This window comes from Solea senegalensis, linkage group LG15, assembly GCF_019176455.1.
Source record: "Solea senegalensis isolate Sse05_10M linkage group LG15, IFAPA_SoseM_1, whole genome shotgun sequence".
Classification (NCBI taxonomy): Eukaryota; Metazoa; Chordata; class Actinopteri; order Pleuronectiformes; family Soleidae; genus Solea; species Solea senegalensis.
The window spans coordinates 10,533,774-10,553,769 of NC_058035.1; the positions used below are offsets into that span (position 1 = coordinate 10,533,774).

General features: G+C 41.1%; 1 protein-coding gene across 6 annotated transcripts in view; it reads right to left on the reverse strand.

Moving 5' to 3' along the window:
* LOC122781430 (signal-induced proliferation-associated 1-like protein 2) overlaps positions 1-19,996 on the reverse strand; it is an 80,034-nt gene that overhangs the window by 17,105 nt on the left and 42,933 nt on the right. For all 6 annotated transcript variants that reach the window (XM_044045073.1, XM_044045071.1, XM_044045072.1 and 3 more), the window contains exons 7-13: positions 19,828-19,985; positions 18,622-19,198; positions 12,535-12,809; positions 6,764-7,018; positions 2,384-2,533; positions 1,100-1,203; positions 900-988 (exon numbers count right to left, since the gene is read on the reverse strand). In XM_044045073.1, the coding sequence (XP_043901008.1) occupies positions 900-988; positions 1,100-1,203; positions 2,384-2,533; positions 6,764-7,018; positions 12,535-12,809; positions 18,622-19,198; positions 19,828-19,985 (1,608 nt within the window). The remainder of the gene's footprint in view (positions 1-899; positions 989-1,099; positions 1,204-2,383; positions 2,534-6,763; positions 7,019-12,534; positions 12,810-18,621; positions 19,199-19,827; positions 19,986-19,996) is intronic.

The window sequence follows — 19,996 nt, forward strand, 5'->3', positions numbered from 1 at the left end:
AGACATTATCTAAATGACTTCCTGTTTATCCAGACATATCCTTGATCCTCAGTGTAGGACTGGAGCATTGCAAGTCAATTTGTTTGAGCTGCAAAATCCCCTTCAAAAAACCCCTCCCCAAAAAAACCTAAACAAACAATGTTTTATTCTTGAAACTCTGGCCTCAGGACTGTGAGTGCTCATGTTTTTTCTAAATTATTCTACGTTTAAACACCACTCATTTACGGAAGCAACTTCAATCATGTCACATCAAAAAACACAGCTACTCTGGTTTAACAAAACAAGCTCTGTATATAAGGAGACTGGTTTAAAATTGTATCCACTGGCCTTAGGTTAAAGCAATACATGCAGAGCGTGCAGTGAGAAGATGTTCGCTGTATGTGCCAGCCTCCAGCATCAAGGAGAAAGTAAAAGGAGTGGGCACATGGGCCCCGAAAAAATAAATGAGATAGCAGGGAATAGGGAAAAGGGGAGGATGAGTGAATGAAACACTTATATATTCAACCTTCTAGGAAAAATGTGTCCTAGAAAAATGTGAGGCAAACACAAATGGTGAGGAGATGAGACGCCTGTTAGTAGGCTGATGAAGGGACAATGACAAGTGCAAATAGCGGTCGGGGTGGTGGCATGGTGTTGAACATCAAAATTTAAATAGTGATTGCTGTAAATATCGTAAACAACGACAATCAGCCTGATTTAAACAAAAGCGTGGGGTGAAGCAGGTCTGACAGTGCCGTGCAAAACACTCTAGTCTAAATATGGCACATATGCAGTAGAAGCTGCATTAAAATTTAAAATCCTGCGCCCCTTAAAGCAAAGGTGACAACAAATTTGGAAACACTTCCATTCCATGTGGGTAGCTTCTGTCAAACTGAGGTGAAAGTAGGTCACTTATTTACCCTGGACAGCTTGTTGGGTGAGTCTTTTCCTCCTTCTCTTTGCTTCAGAGGGTTGAGGATCTTGGTGGAGGGAATGTGCCATTTGGCCTCTGTGCACCAAGAACAACAAGGTTAGAGTAAAGAAGTAGCACGTGTGAACAGACAGACAATCATTACAAGAGCGCGTGATAAAAGCCCTGGGTTACTGCAAAGAGATTCACCTGCAGATCTGGTCCTCTCAAGTGTGGGCTCTCTTTCCCTGTGGATCTCCCCATCGCCGCTCTGCATGTCCCCTGCATGCTCATGAAGAATAGGGGAGGGACATCTGCAAAAAGAAAAGGGGTTATAAATGACTTTTTGCCTATAGAATCAGGTCTTCTCTACATGGAGAAAGGATTTAACATAGACAGTAATTAGCTCAAGATCCTTTGAGGATGAAATCACTTGACGTGAGCTTGTAATATAACAAAAAAAAGCTGCCAGACAATGCTGACAAGAGACTTCCTTTCATTGGCCTAGCTATGCCAGGACCTCTCTGGGTGTTGACAAAAGGGAAAGAGCAGCACATTTTTCAACACAGGTCTTAATTAAACCATAAAGAGCTAATAAAGGTTACAGGAGATGAACAGAGACCGCAGCGTCTAGTGGAAATCAATGAGCCAGTCAGCATGTGTGTTGTTCTGCATCATGGCAGCTCTGACAGGCCACGGTGATCCCTGAGAGTTCAGTGCACTTTTGAAGCTCCTGACAGAAAAGCAACAGTGTGGAGCTAAGGCTCTTGTCATGGTGTGTAACCGCTTACAGACAGACACCGGTCTCTGATGGATTCTGCTCATGTTCAAGACTCAGTCTGACAGATGTTACACCTTGTGTGGTGCGGTGGCCGGCAAACCACTATATGACCGAGAGCAGTAAAAACAATATTTCAGAGTATTTCAGTGAGATGTGATTTGATATGTGCAGAATAGAGAGCTAAACACTTCAAAAGGTAAAACAAAGTGTTTTTAAATTCTTCTGCTAGGTTGACTGGATTAAAGTCTCTTGTCCTCGCCCGCCCCTGCACTGCCAGTGTATGCACACGCTCCGTCAGTGAGGTCTGATGATTTTACTTTGCAGAGTAGCATACGCACTAGCATGCAATTTTACATCACTTCTGTTTACAAAAAACACTGTAAAACTGTACAAACTCATTTACAAAACGTTAATTTAACCTCACTTTTCACTTCTCACGTCTCACTTTTGTACAAATGCATGAAACTTATCACTTTCTCTCTCTTAAAATCCCTCTTTTCTTTCCTACTGTATCCTTTCTTGCCACATAGTGGAACAACTGGCCAAATGTGCGTTGATGATTTGGTCGTTTCATGCTGAAAAATTGCTGCCATTTCGCAAATTGCAAGGTCTCAGAAATCGTGCTGCTGGGACTGATTCTAGATGCATTCATCACTGCAAAACCACATATTCACAAAGGGACTATTTAGAGGCTATTTAAAAAAAAAACATACCCATCGTATCCAGGCTGCTGGGACCAGGTGCTGCTGCTGCCGCACGGACCTGGATCACTGGAGGAGGACTGGTTACTGGGGGAGCTGCGGTAGTGATGGTCTCCCTTGTTACATGAGGTGATCTGGGGGTTCTCGATATCCTGCATTGTCCTGCAGACATAGAAGGCTTTAAGTTATACAATGCAGAAACACAAGGCCATGTGTTAAAAACACAAATACACAGAGTATAAAAATGCAACAGCCCAGAATAACGATCTGTGTTCCTTCAATTTCGCATCTAAACCTGCAATAGAATAAAAAGATGCAGGAGGTTAAGTGGTTAGATACCCGACTCGTCCTGTCCACATGGTGTCATGTCTTTGCGAAGACGTTTCAAAAAAATAGAGAAAATCTCTCCACACTTAGACCTTTACAGACTTTTTACTTTCTACCTTTTGATGTGCACACTCTAAGTGTGTCGAGATTTTCAGGTGCACACAGGTGCTGCTGCCACAAGATCCTGGACCAGGAACATTTTATCATTTTGAACTAGAGGTCAACCAATATGGGATTTTCTATGGCTGATAATTGAAAATCAGTGCAGCCAATGGCTGATAACTCATGTTGATTTTTTTTGGCCCATATAATTGGCCAATTTTCACTTTTTCCTCCGCCTGATATATAAATATATACTGATATTGAAATGATAACAAACAATACAAACAATGCTTACTTCACTAATCGGTTATTGAACAACACCAATGGTCTGTCTATCCAGCCTATATTTTATACCTGCCAACTACGTACAGACGAAAACAATTATATTAAACACATGAAATAGGTTATCAACAAAAAAAAACTTGGATGGATGAAAAATAAAGTTGTTGGGGTTTTTTTTTTGATTTAGCCACATTTACCAATTTCCTGAGAACAAAGATGCACAATTTGTAAAACTGACTGATAAATAAATAATAAAAAGCCAATGCCTGTGATTAAAAATTGGACGTCTACCTCAGTTTTTAGCAGTTTTTGTTCCCTCCAGCATCTTAGCACAGAATGAGCCAAGCAAAGCCGTAATTATTCTGCAGTTTGGACAAGACGGTGAAACCCAAATTGTCCTGTCACTATGAGAGTGTGTGTTGGTCTGATGTGATGTTTGAATGTGTTTATCGTACGCGTGCGGAGGGTGGAACACTAGAAAAGCACTTCTGAAGTGCCAAAAATTGTCATTTAAATTGTGGTTGATCAACTTATTTCTATTATAATAATTTTCCCACTTTTGTATTTCTACTTTACAGATGTGACGAAGCAAAAGTCAGATTTTAGATTTTTATACATGCTGAAAATTGACAACAAACTTTCCCTCGCCGTGTGACCTTAATGACTATATTACTGGGTGTCACATGGGCGAGCACAGTCTCTAATAAAGTGCAGGAACTGTCAAAGACAGTGACGGTGTCATCGCTTAAGACAAACAGAAGGAGAGATTAGTTATGGTCGTAAAAAGCCACAGTGAGTAATCCAGATGGTAAAGCCCAAATGAAAGGCAGAGGTGGCTCGTGAATGTAAGAGGATGTTTGATATCAAACCTGACTTACCAAACACAAAAAGAGGTTTAGTCATTTATCTCCACTCAACCTATCCAACGTGTATTTCACTGTCCTCCAATAAGCTCGGTTTAAGCCTGGTTTAATATCTAATGACAAGTGGATTTGCTTGCAGACAATGGCCCAAAAACAAACACTGGTATCTAGTTCTGTCTGTTGCCTGGAGGCCTTCCTTTTAACACCAACTACACTGAAGTAGGTTAGATGACCAGATGGAAATAAAATTGTAATAACATAATTCAAGTTGGCTTTCACATTATCACTCTGGTCTCCAGCTACATATCATATACTCTTCATATCTGCTTCTCATTCTCTTTGCTTCCATTTGTTTAAGGAGGGGTGCTTTTTTAATAACTTGATTTCACACACAGCCAACTGTGGCAGCTAATCTCTGTGGCCTCATGTGTTAACATTACAGTATGTCTAAGGAAGAAGGAAGAGAAGGAGTATAAAAAGCACATTCATCAAGATTGGAAATGTGCAGATCATCTAACAAAAGCAATGGAGCACTTTCCTCGATTCTTGCAAAATCATTTTGTTTCATGTCATGCCCTGTCTCTTCCCTCTTGCATTAGCCGTTTCTGCTTTGTCATCAGGTTTTCTTTGTTTTAACCTCAGCGGGAAACTGTCAGTAACTCAATCGCACCACACATCGTCAAACACTTTGGCCAGAATGCTACATTTCCTTCTTGGCTGAAGTGTTGCGTCTTCTCTGTCGGTCCAAGCACTTTAATGTGAAACAGCAGCTGCTGCTGCTGCTTTTGATTCTCCTTCTCCTCCTCCTTCCTTAGACATAATGTTGAGATCTTTGTGCATTGAAATAATACATGAGTCTGCAGAGATTATCAGTCTCCGTTGGCTGCATATAAGGCATCATATTTCACTGTAAGCAATCTGGATTTTGCTATAATGATGTGATGTGTCGTATCGGTCAGGGATTGCCAAACGCATAAGTACAATATACATATAAATCTCAGCAAAGTTTGAACACAGTTGACAAAAATCAGTTCAATATCTATTGGCAAACTTTCTATATCTGGCAGTTATTTGAACAGTATAACACATATTTAAAATATCTTTTTTGCAGTTTTTGTCTCAATGTCCAAAAACAGGCCCTAAAATGTAAACTATGCACAGCCATTTTCCCCCACTTCTTCCCTTTCTGGTGATAAAAAGACGCTGATTCGCCGGCTTCCTGCAACGGCACGAGTGAAATAACCGTAATAAATAGATGTTGTTCTTTGACGTGCAACTTCTCAGCTTTCCGAAACTGTTGGAAACATGCCGACGGTTTAACTTAATTACGGTAATGCAAAGTGCACTTGCACGAACATGTTGTCTATTTATTTAACTATTTATTTTAACCACATACCCATTACTTTTAGTCGGTCTATCATCAGTCATTAGGAAGTTGCAAAATAATGTTTTTTTTTTATCTCATTGGTAAAGCAGGAGAAGTATGCACTGTTTGGACAACTACAGATGACTTACTCTCTCTACTGTCCACACATGCAGGAAAAATAAGCTCTGTGTATAAACTAAGTGCTTCTTCTTTTTTTTCTGAAACTCAATTAAGCTTCACATTGATTTATTTTTGAAGAATATTTGACTGTAAAATAATCTCTCCTCTCCCCTGGCCTCTTCACTATATTACTCCTCCAGCTCCCTCCTCCACTCGCTCCCTCTGGGGTGCTACATATCGTGGTCCAGGAAGAGCACTCTCTTTGTTTCTGCAGTAATTGGATGAGATGAGCTGAGCCGTGTCAGTGTCCCATCACCTCCTCCTCAGCAGGGTGCAGGAAGAGGGAGGGAGCACGGAGGAGGAGGAAAACAGAGATAGAAAAGCAGAAGTGAAGGAGAATGGAGCGCTCCCACCACTAGGAATTCTTATTAGGCAGAGAAGGCAGACATTATCCCAGTATAGTCAGTGCAGGCAACACCAGGGGGGGTTGGTGTGACGCACTGGAAAGGTTATCACGACTGTAGGGGTTTTATTAGAACGAACAAATCACTGCTTTACATGGCTCGATGGAGATGTCCAAAAGTCGAGGACAGCGCAAAGCCTGAGTGTGGTCTTATCTTCCAAAAGGAGATGAAAGAGAAGCTGTGTATTCATGGAATTAAAATGCTCTATTTATACAGTATGTATGCAAATATTGGGGGGACCTCAAAGCATTACAGTCAGGGACTACTTCAGTGTGTGAAGATGAAGAGTTCATCTTAAAAGCATTGGATCTTTTGAATGTCATGTTTGCGCACAAGCGTTTCCCTTTCAAAGCATTCGGCAGATGCTCGAGTAGAAAAAAGCTTGAAGTCAAAAATGCCTTAAGAGCATAAATGTGTTCATTTGTTTTGATATAAATTTTTGCATTTACACATTCATCCCAACCGCTATATATAAATTTGCTGTGATCGTACCTGAATACATTTTCTTTCTTCTTTGAAAGGAAGAAAAAAAGCAGGACATTTCTCGTCAGTGAAAATTTTAGCGCTTTTACTATTTTAAACTTTAATGTGGTAAAAGCTTCCAACTGAATAATAGGTAGTAGCAGTCACATATTGAACATTAGAAATATAATAATCTATGACTCTATGACTATGAAGTGCCATGTTTGTTTATAGTCAGATTATGGAGTTTTCAGTTCAGATATTGACATCAACAAGAAACAGTGGGCATATGTATGGCAATCTCTTTTCCAAACAACCTTGTGGTCATCTGCTCACTCTTCATACTCTTGAAGTCAAAAGAACAACTCTGATCAGGGACAAATGAGAGAAACAAAATGTAGCATACCTTGACCCATCTGGCAACTTCCTATCAAAGGAGGTGCTTCGTGGGATTGCTGCCTGGTGCTGCTGAAGGATCTGCTGGCACTGTAGTCGATCAGGACCCTGTGTGGGCGAGCCTCGGGACAGAGGAGGACCGGCAGTTGTGGGCATGCGATGCCAGGTGGTGTTTCTCCTGAAAGGTGTCTTGTACTCGCAGGGTGTGCCCTCACTGTCGACCTTGTACTCCACCATTGGTATGCGGTAGAGCTCGGAGCAGCCCCTGCAAATGAGAGAGGGGGGGAGGAAACGAGGGTTGAAAGTAAGCAGTGACAGATGCCATAGTTACATTGATAGTAAAAAGGCCACAAAAACAAAATAATGTTAACATCAAATCTCTACTCGCCTCTTAATCTCAAAAGTAATTATACCAGCGTTTTGATATAATAATTGGAATTTACCATATTCAACAATAACTACTGCATCAGTGTTTATTTATCTACAGATACAATTATAATTGCAATTTACTATTGGTGTAATGAGTCATGAAAACAAAAGACATTTAATTGCTCATTACGAGTCACTGCATAAATCTACATTAACAGCATTCTAATAATTATTGCTAATGTAAAAACATTACGCTAATACAGTTCATTACAATAATAGTTTCAGGGTATTTTATTCACAATTTAATAACGTTTTTTGTTTGCATAGCCACGCTGGTCTTCACACTGACCCTGATGTCCGCAATAAAAAAGTGTGTGTGTTTGGGGGGGGGCTTCCTGTTACCATGACCACAGCAAAATAAACTAATCCTGTCTGAAATGTTTAGCCAGACGCAGACATCTACGGTGTGTATAATACCCATGTGCAGACACACTCATCTGCACAGAGACAAAAACAAACCATCACAGGTATAATGACAGTTGAGCATGTACACTGAGGGCTCTCAACCACATCAGAGATACTAGTTTGTCCCTTCCAATAGACCTGAAAAGCTCAGCTGTGATGTCATTTCCTGCCTGTGATGTCATTTCATGCATTAATCTTTGGGGCTGGGCATAGGATTGGTGTGTTTGTTTTGAAGGACACCGGTTTACAGGGTACTAGTCAGGGTTTAACAGCCGAGCTGCTCTGCTCTGCTAGCTCTCCAAAAGCATCTCAAGCATGACCCTAATGATTATCCGCCAGCCCGGTTTTCTAGGATCCACTGGGGGTGGAAACTGTGTGTACTTTGCTGTGGTCCTACATGTACACACAGAGGGGCTTGAGGAGGGTCTGCCGTCTGGTTGAGGGCGAGTAATCTCAGAGAGACCCTTTCATCAATCTGAGCCATGGGTGGCTGGTCCATACACAACCTGCTTCACCACCAGAGCTGTGGGTGTTTCAAGATCTAACAAGAAAATCATCCTCAACTTGTCACATGTTGCTCAAATTGGCCTCATCCATGATGAAAAGCTTTTGCTGGCATGTTTCACAACACATCTCTCAGTTTACTGTATGTAGGTAGCATGCATCTCTGATTATATCTTGTTGGTTAAAACTGATGTATATGCACATTAATGTCTCATGTCAGAAGAATGTTAACCAGTGTTAGATCCTCAACTATCACTCACTTTTTTTTTTTTTTTACAAGACTGCTAGCCCACTCATTATCTTGATTAACTGTGAATGCGTGTGGTCATGCCAGCTTGCCACAAATAATTACTCTGCACAGGCTAAACCTAGCTCACAACTTGTCAACAGGAAAGGTCTCAGCCATTGTCTCTTGCTGTGCTTTTGGCACCAGTAGAACTAAGAAATGATCCTAATGTTTCGTGTCCCACACGCTTAGCTGAAGGTGGAAATACCCTTCACCAATGTCTGTGGAATGTGCTTCTTGTTTGCAACGTATAGGGGGAGTAAGACTGCGTGTGTAAATCACGGAGAAACAGCAGGAAACCAGTGTTTGGTCAACAGTTAAACCTGAGCTGAAGGTGGACAAGGCGTCGTTAAGACACAGCCAGACAGCCACGGGGAGACGAGGAAGCTAGTGTGTGTGGCGAGGAGTAATACTGCCTGCTCCCTCTTGATTCCACCTAGAAGTGCTGCAGCACTCCACCAGCTTAATGTGAGGGGATAGTAAGTATGCCTCTGCATCTACATCAACTTCATGTCTGCCGGTCAATTGTGAGGTAGGACAACATTTTGGAATAGAAGATGCGGAAAAAATAAATGTGGTATTAATGGAATCTCACATACGTACTTATGAGCAGGTGTTTACAACCATGGAATGTTCAAAGTATTGAGGATCGATGCATGGAGAGACCTCAATTCAACTCAAATCACAGCGATGTCTGACTAAATGGTGGAATCATATCGTGGCTGAAATAACATCAAACGTTCAGCTGAGTTAGAGGCCTGTTCAAGGTGAACAATCAGCTCCTTTAGCCATTGTCTCTTAAGGAATTACAATAGCCGAGTGTGACAACACAACCTTAGACCTCAGTTAGAGATCTGTCACTGCAATGACATGGCCATGGACTGAGGGATGTGGTAATCCATTCCCACAGTCAGAGTCCATGCAAAGGTTATGACCTCCACCAGACCTCTGCAGACTGGCGTTGAGAGCTTCATTACATAAGGTGGTGCTTAAATGTGCACAGGTTTGCAAACCGATCTTAAAGAAAAGAGAGGCCCTTGTGGCCAATGTGAGGAGACTGAGACGAGCAATTTTTTGATGCAGGCCCTCCGAGTTGTGGTTTAGTGGTTTAGCTCTCTTTCACAGGGTGCCAGCAGGCAAGTGAGAAATCCAGCTTAACTTCAGTCCAGATGAGAATCCATGATGACAAGGCTGATGGCACTTCAAAGCAAAGGTCAGAAGTGGCCTTCTAAATGTCACAGGCAGTACTTATTATCAGCAGGGGTCTAGTGCAGAACAGACCCATTTAGATTCAGGTTAGTCAGTATCACAGTGTCAAAAGCTCTGCGTTAACAAACCTAAAATGCAAAATACGTTATAGTAAAAAAAAAAAGACAAAGCTGTGTAATTGGCAAGAATCTGGGTTAAGGTTACAGGGGTGGTGATATGATACATTGGGATACTATTAGCAATGTGCATCAATATTTACTTACACCCCAAAAATATACTGTACTTGCCCTGTACGATCCATTTTTAATTTCCATTTTGTTTATCCTTACATAACCGATGACCATATACCTAAAAATATAATCACTGCCATATTCTGTACATAGCGTTCCCGTTTCTTGGAGCTAATCTTTTTCATACTTTTCCATGAAGTTTGATCCAAGGCTAACATGTTGAGCTTGTGGAAAAGCTAGAGTGATGATGGAATGAGTTCTGGTACTGCGCTGGGCTAAAACCACATCCTGCCTCCAGTGTAAATACATTCAACACTAGGTACCAATAATATTAGCACCATATCTCCTCTAGCTTGACACTGAGCTGAGTGAGACAGAAGGTTTGTCTAAATGTGCCTTCAAAGGAATTTCATTCAACATAAACTTAGCAGCTGAGTGACCCCTTAAGTCTGCAACGAATTTGGAAACCTCCCAAAATGTATACAGCTAAATAAAACAGTTAAGAGGAAAACATGTCTAGCCCCCATGTGCCTATGAAAACATTTTTGCTTGTCATAGAAGCAGTGTGGAGCCAAAGAGTATTGTCTGGAGGTCATGAGACTCTTGTCCATTGTTGTTAGACTAACCCCCATCTCGCTACCCACAGGGAACTGACTGGGGCCTTTGGGTCCCTGCAGAATTCCTTTCCTTTGAGATAACAGTGGGGAAACTGAAGCACTTATTGTTGACTGCAGCGCTTTCGCAACTCAAAGAGGCACAAGTGAAAAGAGTTGAGGGTCCTTGAGATTCTTCACCTGACCTCTCACCTCTCGGTTTGTTGCAGCCTTAGTAGCAAAATTCACAGGATCCTTGGAGCTTTTGGTTCTCATGGGGCAATGATGAGAAATTGTGTGTCAGTAAGATGAGGAAATCCCCCAGTAGGGCTCAACAGGACTGACCAGTATGGTCCTCTACTCTAATGCCTACTAATCTGCCACATGCATCTGTTAGTAAATGCCATATATGGGTCACGTTCAGACCATTATGCTTGTTGCCACCCTTTATGGACATACAGTAGGATGTAATGTATGCTGTGACATGCAGTGCTGTGCAAAGTGTATTTCCAGAACATTTCTTTGTTGGTTGTTTCAGTGGTGTCACTCAAACCAAACCAGATGCCTCACACTGGCACAGAGACCATGCCAACACATTCATTTACCAACAAATGCCATATATGGGTCATGCTCAGACCATTCATCTAGCTGTCACTCATTACTGACAAAAAGTATGATATAATACTGAGGGACAAAGTATGTCTTTTCTTATTATATTTTTATTGGTCAAGATAAAGGTCTTCCCCATTACAGAGACCATGCCAACAGATTCATTTACCAAATCCTATAACCTGTCACCACATCCCCAGGGACGCGGACACATTTGTCAACACAGAACCTGTTTTTGGTAGATGTTTGTTTTGTCTGCTTTCTCCTTCTCTGACTGTGATTATGACTGTATGATCATGTATCATCACAGATCGTGGTAAGAGGATTAGAAAATGGTTCAGCCAGAGAGGCTGCCGTGTTTGGATTCACAGAGAAGGCATGTTAGCCCGCCATCTGGGAGCGCAAATATGTTACTCCTCTGTTGCCAAACCAGAGCGCAAAGTTGAAACACAGTTACACATGTGACTACTATTCAGTCCATGACACACAATCACACACAGATGTTTAAGATGTTAATTATCATTGAGAATATTTCGCAAGTTTCTCACTCGCCACTCATTTCTGGTTTTTCGAAAGTAAACATTATCTGTTAAGACATTAACAAGATTAAAAGAACAACTGTAGCCCTGTACATTGATCAATCATTTGTTGCCCATCTACAGGCTTTACGTTTTTGTGATTAAATAACACATGAGTATTAGCAGCAGCAACATGGCAAAGAGAAAAATAGGATTCACTGAAACTATTCTCTCTGTACGCTGTACAAGAGATTCTGCTGTGGGAAACTGCGAACAGCATTTGCTGCTTCACAAATCTGTCAGTCACAGCACAAGCAAAACAAAGATGTTGAACATGTGAGTGAGAAAGTGTGTGGTGGTTATGATTTCACAGACAAAACAAGCAGATGTGCATTCAGAGCAAACCTTTTACACAGACCTTCATCTTTTCCCATCACAAAAGATTGTTTGAAATATGCTGCTCTCTTTTATTACAGGGATGATGGAATCTCCCCATGGGTGTGCGTCCCTAAAAAGCCCAACTCTCCCATCATAATTGATGAGTACACGATTGGGTGAGGTTGCAAAAAAGCAATCTGCAAATGTGAGCTGTCAGACAATAGCAGCTAGAGTTCAGCCATTAATCAAAATGCTGCTTTCATTATCATTAGTGAGAAACGCTGACTGTCCTTGTCTGCGTGACTCTTCACCCCTGCTGGAGTTTTCTCTCACAACAAAACACATCAATACAAAAAGAGTCTCCTCTTCATAGAAGTCGGTGAGAACATCAACCCTGCTGCAGCAGAAACAGTACGTAAGCATTTCTTTATGCTAATCGTCTCAAATGTGAGAGCAAATGTCAAGTTAATTTTCCCCAGCTGCACGGATAAATGAGAAAAATACGACTTCATACATTTTTAAGGAGCACCTGCTTCTCTTGCTCTTTAACACACACACATACACACACACACACAGCACAAAACCCCAAACTCTGTGACTAAAGTAAATATTCAAGTTACCTTCGTGGGGTGCCGTCTTCATGAGGCTGAATTATGACCACTTTGACAGAGACGGAGGTGCGCAGTAGGTCGATCATTTGTTCATGCGTGAGGGTAGCGACAGCCACTTTGCAGATCTCCACCAGTCGGCTGCCCTGCCTCAGTCCTGCCTTCCACGCGAAGCCAAAGGGCTCCACGTCGGCTACGATTCCCTCAAAGTTGACATGGAAACCAAGCTGACCAAGGCCGTTCCGGCGCAAAACCATCTCCGATGTCTCACAGCCTCTAGTGGTGATCTGGAAGCAGAGTAAAATACATTTTACATGATCTACGGTCACTGATTTAGACACTAAGACAGCAAATGGAGAAAACGAAAAGAAACAAATGAAATGGGCAGCACACTGTACTAAACCACTCAGACAATACATCACAGAATAGAGACAGAAAATCAAGAGATTAATTAGTGTTTTAGAATTTAGATCTTCTCTAAGAAATGTATGTATACTGTACTACTTAAGCTACACAAGTGTACACACAAGGAAAATGTGATTAAGCATCTAAAGCAGAGTAAAAATGACATCCAAAGGTTTCAATTTGCAACCTTTTTAAGCCAAACACACATGCTACAAGACTATATCACAGAGCTAACTGTTTCAGTTAGAAACAGCATAGAGACAACTATAACACACATGCTCTGCATTAATACACACTCTCTCTCTCGATGTCTCTATGGACATCAACAGCAGCAGCTCTGTGGGACCTGCGTAGGGAATTGGGACTTGTCCACAGATGCGTGTCTATTAGCAAGAATGAATGAATGACTTGGACTAGGTCATGATGATCTTCATCCGTCGCTCTCATATAATTCTATAGGCTGTGGCCAAGCGACCTCAGCCATGGAGGCTTAAGACTTGACCTGTAGATGCTTGTGGACAATCACTGCTCTTATTGGATAAAACTAAAAGTAGGTTTGTGTCCCGTCATACACTTGCATGCAAATCAACTTGCTCACTTTGCTCAAGGGAGGCCTTGTTTAATCCTCTTCTTTAATGTGATTCAGGTTCAGCTGAAGTTCAGGCATTGCTCTTGATCCAGAAGCAACATTTTAGTAAATCACACACAACAACCAAAATTGGGAGAGAGTAAAACAGGTAACTGTACACTATATGTTGGTTGAACTACTTTGTAGGTACAAAGCTGCCTTCCTTTAGGTTTTCTTGTGACAACCACAGAAAAAAACCTCACACTGCATCCAATGAGCTTTTATCACCCATCAGATTAGTCTTGGTTCAATTGTGGGTGACTGCCTCCATTTGCTTCAGAGTGGCAGCTGGCTTCAGGGACACATTAACTCAGACTATGGCTTGTCAGTGCTGCAACAGATTCTCACACTGGCAGAAATCCGACCCCACTGTGTGACAAGAGACTCGAGACAACCATGATGGACCGTCACGCATGGATTCCCAATAAGAAACAACCTTAAAACTTTATTCATTTACAAAATGGTTTATCCTGTAATTAGGCAAAGCATAGCCTCTGCCTCATTATGCAACAAACACCCCAAAATGTAGTTTTTAAAGAGTGACAACACCAGATTTAGGTTACCCACAAAATAACAAACTTTGATTTTAAAAATTCAAGGGCAAAGGAAAGTGGAAACATAAAGTCCAAATGCTGTTGAGGGCAAAAATCTGAAAGTAAATGGCTTGTGTATGAGGACGACTCTGGCCTGGGAATTGGGGATCATGAATTACATGGTCTTTTGTCAGAAATCCACTAGGCCTAAATAATGTCTTTCTAAACGCCTTCGTCCAGTCCAACTACAGAAATGAATGCTCCCAGGTTCTGCTCCAAATGGCCCAAATCCATAAACGCTCGATCTAACAGGGCACCCATTAACTCGCGGCAAAATTTGTGGCTTGTAAAATGTATTTGTCAGGGATGGTGACAAGTGTGGGTGTCTTGCTGACCAAAGTGTTTCCACCACACAGAACCTAATTATGAACTCAAATGACTGGTGACATACAAACTTCAACACTGCCCCTAAGAAGCAAACAGTGTCAAATTTGTTGTCAAGTAGTGTAACTGGCACTGATACTGAGTGAGGAGTAGCTTGTCAATATCTTAATCTGTGACAGTGTGTTTTAATGTGACCTGGCACCATGTTTGCTGCATATGGGAAGAGCAGATTGAGCCATTTGGGTCAGCAGCTATCAGAGGATTTGTGGATTCTATTAGCCAAATATTGCATATTAAATTAATTCAAATCAAATATTAAATATTACACATTTACCACATTAGAGGACTGTAACGTGTATTTTTCGTCATCCGCCTATTTCTGCGGATGAATGCGTGCAAAACTAGTTGATAGCGTGACACAACAAAGAACATGGTAACCATGGAAACTTGCTTCAGGTCATGTGAGGAAGTCCACTAGCACTCACACATGCACTGTGCTAAAAAGATACAAGAAAATACAAATGCTACTAAAATGGAATGTGAGTATAGAGTATGCATGAGTGGAACACTAGACTGACGCGGACCCTTCTTTAATTATGAACGGAACCACTGGCATGTATGCACATGTGGAACTGGGAAGCGTCTCTCTGTGAATGTGGAGCACAGTAAATATGACCCAGCCCTTAGGAACAACAAACATTTGATTGATTATTATCACTTTCTCCTGCACAATGTACTTTTTTTTTTTATTTGTTTATTAAATTGTAACACTTATAAATGTGGAAGCTATCGGTGTCATATCTAATTTATTAAGACTGGGAATTTGTAACAAAGCTTGCTTGACTTTGTTTAAAAGCACAAACAAGTGCAGCCACCCAGATCAGCAACACCCTGGATAGCAGAACTTTATCACAGAGCTTTTAGCCGTGCTCTCACACTGAGCTCCTCTGTTACAGCGGGCAATCTGTTCTCCCTGGTTCACATTACATCACAGGTCCGGCAGCCTGTAAATCCCAGCAATGAAACGTGATTCGAGTCAACCTCTGGGACATTTAGAAAAACACTAACACCTTTGAGACAAAGTATGCACGATCAGCTCATACCCAAACACTCCTACTGCTGCTGCTGCTGCTGCTGCTGCTTCACTGGCTCTGTGAGTAACACAAAAAGCCATCAACATTTTAGTACTAATACTGAGCGTCTTTCTCTGAATATCCTTCACAAATCCCTTGGGTAGGTGGACAGTAAATATGAGAGGAGATTAGCATACAGAATGAGGAAGTGATGTCCTTTGGCTAATCACAAATGCTAATATATCCAGCTCTGTCCTTTCTTATGTTGAGTGGAGCAGAAATTGAATGACATTTGTGCCCTTTTAGTGTAAGATAAATAACGGCTAATACTTCTTGAAGGTGTAATGGTTTGGGATATGCAGAACCTTTAGTGCTCACCTATTGTACAAATTTATTTTTGAAAATTGTTCATTTAAAAATGTGTTCATTATCTCTGCCTAATGTAATCCTTGGGAGAATGAGATTCTTGTTCAGGTTTTGAGCAGGAAATGGTTGGTTGTTACTTCCATGTCATCGGCTGTTACACTGATTATGTGGTTAGGGTTTGTTCAAAATATCGAGACTGTCAATGAGGCTGCCAAAGTGGGACTGGGAAGGATGAATGGATGAAATTCGGTCATGTGCAGCTCGAGTTTGGATTTTGGGATACAACCTCAATTACATTTCATGGAAACAACCAGCCAATAAGTTCAGTACAACAAATGATACAAACGAGAAAGGAAAAACAAGCAGCTTCTGATTTCTGTGCTATGACTTTTAATCAGGGAAGTAACTTGCTCACCATGCTTGCTGCACTTCTCCACTATTATTACTTGTGATTTAGGTTTTAATCTCAGGTTTTGTCAACATTTAAAAGGCATTCTTCGGTGCAATGCACATTTTATGGTGGGTGCAACATTCTGTTTTATATATTATGTGAAGTATATGTCCTTTCCATGTGGGGACAATAAGGTATTTTTGATTTGACTGAATTGATACTGCAAAAAGAAGTGAAAACCAGTCAAGTGAGACAACATCTGGATAGGACAACCAAGCGTTTTTAACTAAACTTCAAGATAAATAGACCAACCTGACCTACAAAATCACACAGCCATGGATTTATACAGATGGCCAGGGCAGACCTACAGACTTTGGAAAGGGGACTTCGACTAAGTGGGTAGTTCTCAAAAAGAAAATGAAGTAGTCTTGAGGCCAACTGTCCTCTTTTCTTAGTGTGTCAGACCCAAATAATGTTTCCGTCTTTCCTCTCTTCCCCTTTAAAAGTGGGTTAGCGTCCTGTTTAGGCTGCCTCCTCCTGTACCTGTATTCAGTTAATACAAGAGTAGACCAAAAATCACATCATCCCTAATCTATAATTTCATTAAATGCACTGCCTGCTGCAGGGGACAGTTCTGGCTTTGATTATTTGATGTTTCATAATGCTTTATCCTGATGAAGAGCAGGACAGCATCTACTATAATTGTGTGACCTTAACGGTCGACTGTGCACCTCTGCTGACTGATGAGCCGAAGAAAGCTAACAGCAGGAGGTCTATAATCCTCTCTGGACATCGATTTTCACCATTCACTTTCACATTCAAATGACACTTCATGTCCAGAGAGGACCGGGTGGAAAGTAAAGAGGAGTCAGGAGGACTACAAATTCATTTTGGGTTATTTCTGTGAGAACATACTCTTATGTTGTGGAAAGAGGCAGTGAAAGAAACTAAAATAGTACCAGCTTGGCGTACAGCTGAGGCACATGGGACCTGACAGGATGGATATAGGTTAAGCAAGTAATGGTTCTGCTGACTTAATGATGAAAATAAAATAACAAGGTCTGTGGTACCTAGTAACGCTACAATGGCAAGGGAAATATTTGCAGAATTTATTGTTTCCCCACAGAGGAACCACAACTATGCTTAAGTAAAATGACTAACTGCACATTTTAAAGCATTGGGAAACATTTTCCATCCAACCATAGGCCACGCAGTAATGGTGTGGAACACAACCATGGTCTCTTTGCAGGTCATGATAGAATAGTACTTCCTGATGTAAGTTACATATGATTTGTTTTAGGTGAAATACAGTGGTGAATATGTTAAAATATACAGCCAGGCAGAAATTGAAAAGGGGGCTCTCCAAAAATCCGAAAATATCGACCACAAAAATGCACAATCATTTCTGTATTCTAGCTGTTTATGACCTGTATTATAAACTTAAAATACATTTGTTGCCTTTAATTTTAGATATCTGTTGTATTTCGTTGGCGTTCTAATGTTTACTAAAGTATATTTACAGTACATGTGCGATAAACAAGGAAATTGCCTATAAAAATGGTCAAATTCAGTTATTGTCCTAAATACCATATATTTTGACTAATTGACTTAAAATCAGTACTTCCACCATCTTCAAAACCAGGAAAAGGCATCACAAAGGCCATATCACGATATGTCGATCCAAAATCTAAGAGTGTATCTTGTCTCATGTCAGATCTGTCAGATCAAAATGCTCCTTCCTTCCTTCTCTTTGGGAACAAATTCATACCCTATGTGAGAACCATGAAGTCAAAAAACTGGGTGCATTTACACTCCAGATGGGCACAACGATCTCATTTGCTGTCCTGGGGTACAAATGCTGCTGTGGCTGAACAGGCCAGGGTGTCGTGATAGTTTGGCTTTATGTTATTATCATATTGAATGCAAACTTAGATCTTTTTTATGTAGGTTTGTGCACTAGTGCCAAAGTGGGGTGCATTATGGCCAATTTGTTAAAACTGTTTTCGACATTCTACTGGTTTGACGACTTAATTGTTATTACTGTAATGTGCTCAGTGCACCAAACATAAACTGCACGTCAAACTAAGATGAAACCCTCAATTAACCACACAAAGTGCAAACAGAGAGTAAATGACTCCCTCTGTGAGAGGGATGCAGAATTTTAAAAGTGATGATCTGTCTTTTGTTCTTTGAAATCGCTTTGTTCAATATGATTAGATACAAATGCACTGGCATAAAGTATGCTAGTCTTTGATCCAGCAGACAGCAAGTCATCTGAAATGAAAGAGATTATTATAATTAAGACTTCAAGGCTCTTACCTCAAGTCTTTGCACCATCTCCCTGATGTCTTCTCCACAGTTATCATGGGCAGACAGCATGATACACTCCCCGCGCTCATAGAAGATCTTAATGCTCATAATCCCTGAGGTCCATCCAATGACATCGCGACACGAACAGTTGAACACCACATTTCTTGATTCCTCCTCAATGAGGACAATGAACTCATTGGATATGCCAAGCAAGCAGTCCACATCCATTGACTGACCAAAGTCCCGTGCACACACACTCCAGGTGATGGCTCCCACACTGAACAGGTGTGCATCCTTCCTTGGTTTCACCTTTTCCTTCTTCTTGGCTCCGAGGTTGATGAAGCTGAATTTGACAGCAGAGTCTATCGCTGTAGCGCTGACAAAGTTCTCTGCAAGGTCCTTTAGGTATTCCTGGCGTGTGCGAGTTGCCATGGCTCGGAACTTCTCTGACTTGTGTGCAGCGTTCTCTCCATTGATGACCTTGGCAAGCAGGAAGTCCCTGAAAACGGCTGACTTTGGGAAAGTTACAGATTTGGGAATAGGGGGCCCGAATGGAGGCACGTCTTTAGATCTGGACACAGCAACACTGGAAAACAATGATGGAATCGACAAATCAAATATACTGGTGACATTAAAGAGAGAAATAGAGAAGACATTTAGAACTGTATGTATAATGAGAAGCGTTGAAATTACAGTATGAATTATTTCTGGTGAAAAGAGAGAGAAAGCGGAGACTAATCATCTTCAAATGCTGTTATTAATAAGAGGCATCGTGACTTCAGAAACACTCGAGTACAGAGTCGTAAGTCATAATTTCAAGGTGTTTCTGAAGATAATAACTGTATCATCACTGAATAGATCAAAAGCACCTCCAGGCTCCTGTTCATTACGATGAAGTCATGACAGAAACCACAGAAAGCACTCAGCAGGCTATTATTATTATTCTTTCAAATTAAGTGCTCTTATAAGTTCCCATAGAGCAAATTGGCATTTATGCAAAGCACATCAAAAGACAGACACATTTCTCTAACTAGTCTTCAGGATATCAGTGTGAGACCCATCCTAGAGTGCAACACACTTACACTTGTGCTTTGACACAATGCCACTAAATTCAAATGTTGCATTTCTCTTCCTCTCCTTGTGGATTTTTGTCAGCCTGAGATAAAAAAGATTTGAGAGAGCCTTGCAGGCATAATGCACGCTTGTTTGATTTACCTGTAGCAGACATTATCAGTGCAGGGGTTGTGGACTTTGACGATGACAAACACATGTTGGAAATGAGAGCGGATGTTTTTTGGAGTGAAAGGAAGGGCCCCAGGTTCCTGAAAGACTATGGTGACAATATCATTGCCAATGTGCCTCTTCCTTAATAACTGTGAAAAGG